A 13270-nucleotide genomic window follows, 5' to 3' on the forward strand; every position below is an offset into this window, starting at 1 on the left:
GGAAGACGAGCTGCAGCAGCGACCCACAGCTGGATTAGTGAGGAGGAGATGCTGCTGTGATTCTGTGTTAGAGAATCCTGCAGCTCTAAAGGCTCCGTCCAGCAGAGCAACCAGGAATATCTGCACCCAGCAGCAGCAGCAGAACCCACACTGAACCCTGAAGTTTCCTCATTTCTCCAGTAATCAGAGGAACCATGTTTAAAGTCTGGATTCAGGATGTTTAGAGGCAGAATGAAAACAGATTTCAGTGCTCATCTCATGCATGTTTGGAGTTCCATCAACTTAAAGCTGCGACTTTAAAGAACCTCTTTCGCTTCATCTGGACTCAACAGAGCAGGAAGGCGTTCAGCTGCTGCTCACAGAAACGCTTCATACGGGTTATTAAACTATAGAAATACTTTATACGAGTTATTAGGATGTAGAAATATTTTTATAGGTTATTAAAGATATAGAAATAATTTATATGGGTTATTAGAACACAGAATTAATATATGAGGTCAGTAATAACCACAGTATCACTGCTGCTGCTCACAGAAGCATACGAGCTATTAGAATATATAAACACTCTAATAATAATAATAATAATAATTATGACCACAGCATCACTGCTGTAACTCTAACTAAACTGTCATGTTACAGAATTATCAGCCTTTAATTCTGATGCTTAAAATATGAAAAAATATGGAAATATATTTTATAAAGTTTGAAAAATAAACAGAAACCTGTAAATACGCATCAGTTTGCCTTTTTTAGACTGTAAACCTCATTGTAACATCATGGTTAGCATTTATTTATCCCACATCCTCCATCACATGTTCATGATCACATGTTCATGATCACATGTTCACTATAACATGTTCACCATCCCATGTTCATGATCACATGTTCACTATAACATGTTCATTATCACATGTTCACCATCACATGTTCACCATCACATGTTCATTATAACATGTTCATTATCACATGTTCACCATCACATGTCCTTCATCACATGTTCACCATCACATGTTCACTATAACATGTTCATTATCACATATTCACCATCACATGTTCATGATCACATGTTCATGATCACATGTTCACCATCACATGTTCATTATCACATGTTCACTATAACATGTTCACTATAACATGTTCATTATCACATATTCACCATCACATGTTCATGATCACATGTTCATGATCACATGTTCACCATCACATGTTCATTATCACATGTTCACTATAACATGTTCACTATAACATGTTCACTATAACATGTTCATTATCACATATTCACCATCACATGTTCATGATCACATGTTCATGATCACATGTTCACCATCACATGTTCATTATCACATGTTCACTATAACATGTTCACTATAACATGTTCATTATCACATGTTCACCATCACATGTCCTTCATCACATGTTCACCATCACATGTTCACCATCACATGTTCATTATCACATGTTCATTATCACATGTCCTTCATCACATGTTCACTATAACATGTTCATTATCACATGTTTACCATCACATGTTCACCATCACATATCCTCCATTCCGTGTCCTCCATCTCCTACCTGTCTCAGCAGCAGGTTCCCATCCTTGGTGGGGCTGAGCTCCAGGCTGAACATCTTGCTGCTGTCTCCATTGATGGAGAAGATGGGCTCCTTGTTCTGGATCTGGTCTTGGTCCTCCAGCAGCAGGGTTCCCATCTTCTCGTTGACCTTGTGGTCTTCAGGAACCTGCAGCTCGAAGGTCTCTGAGGAAGAAGAGCAGAAGCAGGTTATATTTACCTGCAGAGACCAGCAGGCTGCTGAGATAAAGCCTTGGTGATCTTACTCCTGGTGAAGGAGGCCATGTTGTCGTTGGTGTCGGTGACGCTGATGCTGACAGAGGTGGTGGCCGTGCTGCCTGAAGACATCCCCCTCATGTCCTGAGCTCTGACCACCACCACGTACTGACCCCGGCGCTCGCGGTCCAGAGAGCTGATCCTGCAGCTGATCATACCTGAAACGATGAAACGAGGTGGAATCGTTTAAAAACACCTCCAGAAGATAAAAACTCCCCCAGCAGCTTCACCTCCACCTCCAGAACATCTACCTGTGATGCTGTCGATCTGGAAGGCCGAGACGTCTCCATCCTGGGTCAGGGAGTAGCGCAGCTCCCCGTTAGCGGTGGTCGGATCATCAGCATCGGTCGCTCTCACCTCCACCACTTTAGTTCCTGCAGGACGGAGCAAATATTAGACCTGATTAATCCGATTAATCTGTGGAACACAAAGCCCTGGAACCAGAACAACATGAAGAACTCAGAGATGCCCTCTGTGGGCAGGACTCAGTTAGAATGATGGAAACCAGGAAAATAAGTAGAATTTCTACTTTCTCATTTCAAAAAAATGCCAAAAAAAAAAAAAAGACTACATGAAGCAACATCACAGCAAAGAAACACAAAATGATCTGAATGTGACGTAAACCAAAACAGAAAAGGTGAAAAATCAGCTGGAAATGAGGAAATCTGGTCCAAAATGACCAAATTTTGTCTAAATTGACCCAAAGATTGTCTAGAATTACCCCAAACTTACCTAAAACAACAAAATATTGTCCGTTTTTTTTTAAATGTCTTAAATGACGTGAAATTTGTCTGAAGTGACAAAATAAAATCATCCAGAATGACTAATAGATTGTCTGAAACAACTCAAAACAAATTTAAAATGAAATTAATTAGCTTTTTTTGGCTCCTGATCTGTTTAAAAGTTTGGTTCTAAATGTAAAATACACACAAAACAACACAAAAATACCACAAAATGGTTCCAAAGAGGGATGAAGGAACTGAAAAGACAAAGAAAGACACTAAACTAGAAAAGAGCAGTGTTTTCTGTCTCATTTATCATTTATTTATCTAAAGTTCTGCAGCTCTGAGGAACCAGAACATCATGAAGAAGGACAGAGAACGATGGAGACGTCTTCTATCAGTTAGAATGATGGAAAACAGATTTAAAAAGAAGAATTTCTGTCGAAAAGGTCAACTGGATGAAGCAAAGAGACACAAAATGAGCTGAAAGAAGCAACAAATCACCACATTTCTTTGATTCATAACTTTATTTCAGTGGAATCCTGCAGACATTCTGCAGATCTCCAGCCATTCTTTCTGTATTTACAGTTTCTGGCTGATAAATATCGAAGTTTTGGAGATTTTAAAGATAAAATACTTCTGTTTTATGCTTAAAGACGGACTCAGGAACTCAGAACTTTGTTTAAATGAAGCTGGATTAAGTTCCAACAGGAACTATTTAATAAATAAATGAAACTTCAGAGACTCTTGTGTTCAAGCAGGAATAAATAAATGATTCTCCAGATAAAGAGTCATTTACTGAAGGTCAGAAAGGTTGAATTTGTGTGAACTTTGATGAAATATCAATATTTTTCATAAATTTACACATCAAAACAAAAACACATCCAGTGATTCTTTCTTTATTTCCAGTTTCTGGCTGATTATTGGAGGAACCATGAGGATTTTTTTTCAAGAAAATCTGATGTTTTGAAACAAAATATCTTGAAAACTCTCAGAATTTTTACGTTTTCAGTTTTCTGCAGGATTCACCAAAGATCTCAGAATATTATGTTTTTTACTAAATGTTTTTATTTATGACTAAATTCTAAATGGAACACAGAAATATGTTGATTTAAGCTCAGATTTGGTTCATTTTTGCTCTAAAACCTAAACTTTTACATTTAATCTGATGGTTCTGTTCATATTTCCAGTTTCCTGCTGATTAAAGTTCATTTCTCTGGTTTATTTTCAGACTCTTTAGTCGCCAGCGGGTCGTTTTTCTGAGTTTCATGTTTGGTTTTCCATGAAATCCGGTTTTATCTGAAGGCTGGTAAACATCAAGCTTTCTTCATTCATCATCTCTGAACCTTCTAAGCTTCTAAACCCAGTCTGAGCTGGCTGGAGGTCAGGATGAACCATCTAAACATCTAAACATCATCTTACCGATGCTGGACCTCTCCATGATGGAGCCGTTGTAGGTTCTGGGGAACACCGGCAGGTTGTCGTTGATGTCGGTCACCTGGACCACGAAGTCTCCGTAGTCTTCGATCAGCTTGTTGTTTCCGTCGAACATCCGGGCCGTCAGGTGGTACAAGCTCTTCTCCTCGCGGTCCAGAGACGTGGTGACGAACAGGTCTCCCTTATGGTCCACCGTGAAGATGCTGTTGGCTCCTTCGCCCTCGATCTTGAACCTCTTCACCTCCACCGTCTTGCTGGACTTCAGCTGAGAACGCAGAAGAAAGCGATGGTCTCAGATCTACAGCAGAACCTCACAGCTTCTGACTGACCTCAGAGGACGCACATTTATTCATTTATTTTTAATTTCATGATTTTTCTCTGACTCAGATGGTTTAAAATCAGTTACTAGTTTACAGAAGATAAATGAGGTCATTCTGGTTCTAGGGTTCAGTAACTAGTATCTTTAGAACGTTTTAGGGTTCTAAACGTGATGTTTAATGTGTGTATGTAACGTATAGTTTAAATAAGACGGGAGGAATAAAATGACTTTAATGAAACTTCAGCTCAAATTCAGTACATTTTTTTACAAACAGAAACACAAATCACACACGATGCATTCAAGGACCTTTACTTTCTACTTGATCAATGAGCTCTTTTTGGTAGTTTTAAACATAACCAAATGTTTTTAAAATGATTAGAGTAGAATGAAGGTTTTCTGATGAAATACGATGATTTTAAACTGAGATGTGGTTCTTTTTTTTCAATAAAAATGAGGTCGTTTTGGTGTTTTTAATCATGAAATTAAGAAATCTCATCACAGTTTCACAGAGAAATGCAACATTTGTGTTTTTAACAGAATCTTAGTCATGTAAATACTTTATTTTTGGCAAACCTTTAAATGATAAATGTCAAATGAAGCTTTTCAGGGAAATCGGATGATTTGAGGCTCACATCTGGTTCATTTTCTAAAACTTAACTGCACATTAAACATGATGCGTTTAAGGACCATAGTTTTCTGGCTGAAAAATTAGGTCATTTTATCCATCTATCCTCTATACACCACTTTATCCTCTCTAGGGTCATGGGGGGTGCTGGAGTCTATCCCAGCTGACTCGGGTGAAGACAGGGGACACCCTGGACAGGTCACCAGTCTGTCACAGGGCTACATATACAGACACACAATCACTCTCACATTCACACCTACGGACAATTTAGAGTAACCAATTAACCTCAGCATGTTTTTGGACTGTGGGAGGAAGCCGGAGTACCCGGAGAAAACCCACACATGCACAGGGAGAACATGCAAACTCCATGCAGAAAGATCCCAGACCGGGATTCGAACCGGGGATCTTCTTGCTGCAAGGCGAAAGTTCTAACCACTACTCCACTGTACAGCCCTTGGTCATTTTAATGTTTTTTTGAATATTGAAACTGAAAAATCTCATCAGAGTTTCACAGAGATGCTCAGAACTTTCAGCTTTCTACAGAATTTGGTAGTACAAATGTCCAAAGTAGTTTAAATCAATCCACTGGACTGAAAGTTCCTTGAAGATGACCTCTCATCCAAGAGGCTTCTTCAGTTCAGAACTGAAGAAGAAGTCCAGTGGATTGATTTAAACACCTTTGGATAACCATGACCTGGATGAATGAGAACCTACACAGACATCGTAGTACAAACGGTTTATTTTTGGCATTATTTACAAAAACACAAATAATTTAATGAGATGTGATGATTTGAGGCTCACATTTGGTTCATTTTACCAACTGAACTGCACATTAAACACGATGCGTTTGATTACTGTATTTTTCTGGCTGATAAATGCTGTGATTTTGGTGTTTTTTTTTTACAGTCGTGGTGCATTCGAGGACCGTATTTTTCTGGCTGATAAATGCTGTGATTCTGGTGGTTTTTTTTACAGTCGTGGTGCATTCGAGGACCGTATTTTTCTGGCTGATAAATGCTGTGATTCTGGTGTTTTTTTTACAGTCGTGGTGCATTCGAGGACCGTATTTTTCTGGCTGATAAATGCTGTGATTCTGGTGTTTTTTTTTTACAGTCGTGGTGCATTCGAGGACCGTATTTCTCTGGCTGATAAATGCTGTGATTCTGGTGTTTTTTTTTACAGTCGTGGTGCATTCGAGGACCGTATTTTTCTGGCTGATAAATGCTGTGATTCTGGTGTTTTTTTTTACAGTCGTGGTGCATTCGAGGACCGTATTTCTCTGGCTGATAAATGCTGTGATTCTGGTGTTTTTTTTTACAGTCGTGGTGCATTCGAGGACCGTATTTTTCTGGCTGATAAATGCTGTGATTCTGGTGTTTTTTTTACAGTCGTGGTGCATTCGAGGACCGTATTTTTCTGGCTGATAAATGCTGTGATTCTGGTGTTTTTTTTACAGTCGTGGTGCATTCGAGGACCGTATTTCTCTGGCTGATAAATGCTGTGATTCTGGTGTTTTTTTTACAGTCGTGGTGCATTCGAGGACCGTATTTCTCTGGCTGATAAATGCTGTGATTCTGGTGTTTTTTTTACAGTCGTGGTGCATTCGAGGACCGTATTTCTCTGGCTGATAAATGCTGTGATTCTGGTGTTTTTTTTGGCAGTCGTGGTGCGTTCGAGGTCCTCAGACTCACCTGTCCGATCTTGTAGGGGATGGGCGCCGGCTTCTCCTCCTCCACGTACAGAGAGTTCCAGATCCACTCCCTCTTCTGCCGGACCAGCACCGGGTGGCTCTCCTTCTTCACGATGGCGGCCGCCTCCACCATGAGAGCGACGGCCAGCAGCCACAGCTGGATCCGGGGCATCATCTGGGACAGAGCAGATCACTTTAAGACCACTTATCAGCCTGGACCAGGCTCTAAAGCCGGGCAGCCGGGGACCGGTGAAAGGTTGAGCTCCGTCCTGGGACCGGCCCTCTGAGGGGATCTATTAAACACAGGCCGCTGACCCACTTTAGGTCCTGACCCAGTCTGAGCTGACATTCAGTAATCTGCAGCAGAAAGGCCACGCTGACATTTAACTTCCTCCTTTAACACAAACTGTGGAGTGAAATAAGAAACTCCTGGTTTAAATCTGAGACAGACGGACGAATATTAACGTTAACGAGCAGCGCAGGAAAAATAAACCGTCACATGTCGGAACAAAGAGCTCAGAAAACTGCTAGATTTGGACTTTTAACCTGATCGATCCCAAATTAAAGGTTCTGGGGGTTGATTTTAATTCACTGTGGCTCATTTTGAACCTAAAAGAGGGAAAAAAGACAGAAAGAACAACTAGACAATGCAACAACACAGCAAAGACACAAAACGACGAGAAAGAGACGAAAACCAACACAGAAAAGATGTAACATGAACAGGAAAAGGTAAAAAACATCACCTGACAAGAGATGTAACTCCAAAAAACAGACAGAACAAAGACAACAGAACAACAAAAAGAACAACAGCGCACACAGAGGCAGCAAATATAAATGACAAGATTCTACAAGAGTTCTTTTTAAAATCATCAAAAAACCACACAAAATTAAATGAAGCAGGCATAAACCAACACAAACTACACGCAAAATGAATATTAACACACAAAAACTATCTGAGACAGAACCAACAACAGAGAGAAAATCAACAAAAATACACAAAACGACGACTATAAGATGTAACAACGCAGCAAAGAGACACAAAACGACGACTATAAGATGTAACAACGCAACAAAGAGACACAAAACGACTATAAGATGTAACAACGCAGCAAAGAGACACAAAACGACGACTATAAGATGTAACAACGCAGCAAAGAGACACAAAACGACTATAAGATGTAACAACGCAGCAAAGAGACACAAAACGACGACTATAAGATGTAACAACGCAACAAAGAGACACAAAACGACGACTATAAGATGTAACAACGCAGCAAAGAGACACAAAACGACGACTATAACATGTAACAACGCAGCAAAGAGACACAAAACGACGACTATAAGATGTAACAACGCAGCAAAGAGACACAAAACGACTATAAGATGTAACAACACAGCAAAGAGACACAAAACGACGACTATAAGATGTAACAACGCAGCAAAGAGACACAAAACGACTATAAGATGTAACAACGCAGCAAAGAGACACAAAACGACTATAAGATGTAACAACGCAGCAAAGAGACACAAAGCGACGACTATAAGATGTAACAACGCAGCAAAGAGACACAAAACGACTATAAGATGTAACAACGCAGCAAAGAGACACAAAGCGACGACTATAAGATGTAACAACGCAGCAAAGAGACACAAAACGACGACTATAAGATGTAACAACGCAGCAAAGAGACACAAAACGACGACTATAAGATGTAACAACGCAACAAAGAGACACAAAACGACGACTATAAGATGTAACAACGCAGCAAAGAGACACAAAACGACGACTATAAGATGTAACAACCCAGCAAAGAGACACAAAACGACTATAAGATGTAACAACGCAGCAAAGAGACACAAAGCGACGACTATAAGATGTAACAACGCAGCAAAGAGACACAAAACGACGACTATAAGATGTAACAACGCAACAAAGAGACACAAAACGACGACTATAAGATGTAACAACGCAGCAAAGAGACACAAAACGACTATAAGATGTAACAACCCAGCAAAGAGACACAAAACGACTATAAGATGTAACAACCCAGCAAAGAGACACAAAGCGACGACTATAAGATGTAACAACGCAGCAAAGAGACACAAAGCGACGACTATAAGATGTAACAACGCAGCAAAGAGACACAAAGCGACGACTATAAGATGTAACAACGCAACAAAGAGACACAAAACGACGACTATAAGATGTAACAACGCAACAAAGAGACACAAAACGACGACTATAAGATGTAACAACGCAACAAAGAGACACAAAACGACGACTATAAGATGTAACAACGCAGCAAAGAGACACAAAACGACGACTATAAGATGTAACAACCCAGCAAAGAGACACAAAACGACTATAAGATGTAACAACGCAGCAAAGAGACACAAAGCGACGACTATAAGATGTAACAACGCAGCAAAGAGACACAAAACGACGACTATAAGATGTAACAACGCAACAAAGAGACACAAAACGACGACTATAAGATGTAACAACGCAGCAAAGAGACACAAAACGACTATAAGATGTAACAACCCAGCAAAGAGACACAAAACGACTATAAGATGTAACAACCCAGCAAAGAGACACAAAGCGACGACTATAAGATGTAACAACGCAGCAAAGAGACACAAAGCGACGACTATAAGATGTAACAACGCAGCAAAGAGACACAAAGCGACGACTATAAGATGTAACAACGCAACAAAGAGACACAAAACGACGACTATAAGATGTAACAACGCAGCAAAGAGACACAAAACGACGACTATAAGATGTAACAACCCAGCAAAGAGACACAAAACGACTATAAGATGTAACAACGCAGCAAAGAGACACAAAGCGACGACTATAAGATGTAACAACGCAGCAAAGAGACACAAAACGACTATAAGATGTAACAACGCAGCAAAGAGACACAAAACGACGACTATAAGATGTAACAACGCAGCAAAGAGACACAAAACGACGACTATAAGATGTAACAACACAGCAAAGAGACACAAAACGACGACTATAAGATGTAACAACGCAGCAAAGAGACACAAAACGACTATAAGATGTAACAACGCAGCAAAGAGACACAAAGCGACGACTATAAGATGTAACAACACAACAAAGAGACACAAAACGACTATAAGATGTAACAACGCAGCAAAGAGACACAAAACGACGACTATAAGATGTAACAACACAACAAAGAGACACAAAACGACTATATGATGTAACAACGCAGCAAAGAGACACAAAACGACTATAAGATGTAACAACGCAGCAAAGAGACACAAAACGACTATAAGATGTAACAACGCAGCAAAGAGACACAAAACGACTATAAGATGTAACAACGCAGCAAAGAGACACAAAGCGACGACTATAAGATGTAACAACGCAGCAAAGAGACACAAAACGACTATAAGATGTAACAACGCAGCAAAGAGACACAAAACGACGACTATAAGATGTAACAACGCAGCAAAGAGACACAAAACGACGACTATAAGATGTAACAACACAGCAAAGAGACACAAAACGACGACTATAAGATGTAACAACGCAGCAAAGAGACACAAAACGACTATAAGATGTAACAACGCAGCAAAGAGACACAAAGCGACGACTATAAGATGTAACAACACAACAAAGAGACACAAAACGACTATAAGATGTAACAACGCAGCAAAGAGACACAAAACGACGACTATAAGATGTAACAACACAACAAAGAGACACAAAACGACTATATGATGTAACAACGCAGCAAAGAGACACAAAACGACTATAAGATGTAACAACGCAGCAAAGAGACACAAAACGACTATAAGATGTAACAACGCAGCAAAGAGACACAAAACGACTATAAGATGTAACAACGCAACAAAGAGACACAAAACGACTATAAGATGTAACAACACAGCAAAGAGACACAAAACGACGACTATAAGATGTAACAACGCAGCAAAGAGACACAAAACGACTATAAGATGTAACAACGCAGCAAAGAGACACAAAGCGACGACTATATGATGTAACAACACAACAAAGAGACACAAAACGACTATAAGATGTAACAACGCAGCAAAGAGACACAAAACGACTATAAGATGTAACAACGCAGCAAAGAGACACAAAACGACGACTATATGATGTAACAACACAACAAAGAGACACAAAACGACTATATGATGTAACAACGCAGCAAAGAGACACAAAGCGACGACTACAAGATGTTACAACACAGCAAAGAGACACAAAACGACGACTATAAGATGTAACAACGCAGCAAAGAGACACAAAATGACGACTATATGATGTAACAACACAGCAAAGAGACACAAAACGACGACTATAAGATGTAACAACGCAGCAAAGAGACACAAAACGACTATAAGATGTAACAACACAGCAAAGAGACACAAAGCGACGACTATAAGATGTAACAACACAGCAAAGAGACACAAAACGACTATATGATGTAACAACGCAGCAAAGAGACACAAAGCGACGACTATAAGATGTAACAACGCAGCAAAGAGACACAAAACGACTATAAGATGTAACAACGCAGCAAAGAGACACAAAACGACGACTATAAGATGTAACAACGCAGCAAAGAGACACAAAACGACTATATGATGTAACAACACAGCAAAGAGACACAAAACGACGACTATAAGATGTAACAACGCAGCAAAGAGACACAAAACGACTATAAGATGTAACAACACAGCAAAGAGACACAAAGCGACGACTATAAGATGTAACAACGCAGCAAAGAGACACAAAACGACTATAAGATGTAACAACGCAGCAAAGAGACACAAAACGACTATAAGATGTAACAACACAGCAAAGAGACACAAAACGACGACTATATGATGTAACAACACAGCAAAGAGACACAAAACGACTATAAGATGTAACAACGCAGCAAAGAGACACAAAACGACTATAAGATGTAACAACGCAGCAAAGAGACACAAAACGACTATAAGATGTAACAACGCAGCAAAGAGACACAAAACGACGACTATATGATGTAACAACACAGCAAAGAGACACAAAGCGACGACTATAAGATGTAACAACGCAGCAAAGAGACACAAAGCGACGACTATAAGATGTAACAACGCAACAAAGAGACACAAAACGACTATAAGATGTAACAACACAGCAAAGAGACACAAAACGACGACTATAACATGTAACAACGCAGCAAAGAGACACAAAACGACGACTATAAGATGTAACAACGCAGAAAAGAGACACAAAACGACTATAAGATGTAACAACGCAGCAAAGAGACACAAAACGACGACTATAAGATGTAACAACGCAGCAAAGAGACACAAAACGACTATAAGATGTAACAACGCAGCAAAGAGACACAAAACGACTATAAGATGTAACAACGCAGCAAAGAGACACAAAACGACAACTATAAGATGTAACAACACAGCAAAGAGACACAAAACGACTATAAGATGTAACAACGCAGCAAAGAGACACAAAACGACTATAAGATGTAACAACGCAGCAAAGAGACACAAAGCGACGACTATAAGATGTAACAACGCAGCAAAGAGACACAAAACGACGACTATAAGATGTAACAACGCAGCAAAGAGACACAAAACGACTATAAGATGTAACAACGCAGCAAAGAGACACAAAACGACGACTATAACATGTAACAACGCAGCAAAGAGACACAAAACGACTATAAGATGTAACAACGCAGCAAAGAGACACAAAACGACTATAAGATGTAACAACGCAGCAAAGAGACACAAAACGACTATAAGATGTAACAACGCAGCAAAGAGACACAAAACGACTATAAGATGTAACAACGCAGCAAAGAGACACAAAACAACACAGAATAGATGCAACATGAACACAAAATCTGACAAAGCTCCAAGCGGAAACTCAAAATGAGGCAAAAATGAACAAAGACACATAAAGCACAAAAAATGTCACACAAATAAAGAAAGGTAGTGTCTACAGATACGGACCCGGACCCGTAGCCTGTGGCCTACAGGTACGGCACTTTCCATTCGCCATACAGATACGGACCCGTACGCGAGTTTCGCGAGTCAAGAAGCTGCTAACCACTGCAAACTGTTGAAAGGTAAGCAAAGGTTAAGGTTAGGGTTAGTGTTAGGGTCAAGTTTAGGGTCCGTACCGCTAGCGTCTACCGGGAGTCATGTGACCAGATCTCGCGTATCTGATTGGCAAATGGAAAGTGCCGTATCCGTAGTCCACAGGCTACGGGTACGGGTCCGTACCTCTGGCAACAACCATAAAGAAAAGCGAGACACAAAATACCTCAATGTGGACACAAAGCAAATAAAAAAGACACAAAACTGAAAAAAACAAAACGACATAAAATATCCACAAAAAGTTTCCAAAACATCACAAAAAATGCAACTTCACACAAAAAGATGTAAAAACACTAAAAAGATGCACAATCAATATATAAACATTTAAAATCACAACAAAAAATTCAAAATCACCACAAAAAAAATGCAATATCACCACAAAATATGCTAAATCACAACAAAAAGATGTAAAAACAGTAAAGAGATGCAAAATCACAACTACAGAATGTAAAATCTTCACAC

General features: G+C 39.7%; 1 protein-coding gene across 1 annotated transcript in view; it reads right to left on the reverse strand.

Moving 5' to 3' along the window:
• The window catches only part of cdh5 (cadherin 5), a 57110-nt gene that overhangs the window by 27806 nt on the left and 16034 nt on the right, over window positions 1-13270 (reverse strand). The window contains exons 2-6 of the mRNA XM_051959541.1: window positions 6639-6812; window positions 3989-4268; window positions 2096-2218; window positions 1835-2002; window positions 1573-1754 (exon numbers count right to left, since the gene is read on the reverse strand). Of these exons, the coding sequence (XP_051815501.1) occupies window positions 1573-1754; window positions 1835-2002; window positions 2096-2218; window positions 3989-4268; window positions 6639-6812 (927 nt within the window). The remainder of the gene's footprint in view (window positions 1-1572; window positions 1755-1834; window positions 2003-2095; window positions 2219-3988; window positions 4269-6638; window positions 6813-13270) is intronic.

Source organism: Acanthochromis polyacanthus, chromosome 15, assembly GCF_021347895.1.
Source record: "Acanthochromis polyacanthus isolate Apoly-LR-REF ecotype Palm Island chromosome 15, KAUST_Apoly_ChrSc, whole genome shotgun sequence".
Lineage (NCBI taxonomy): Eukaryota > Metazoa > Chordata > Actinopteri > Pomacentridae > Acanthochromis > Acanthochromis polyacanthus.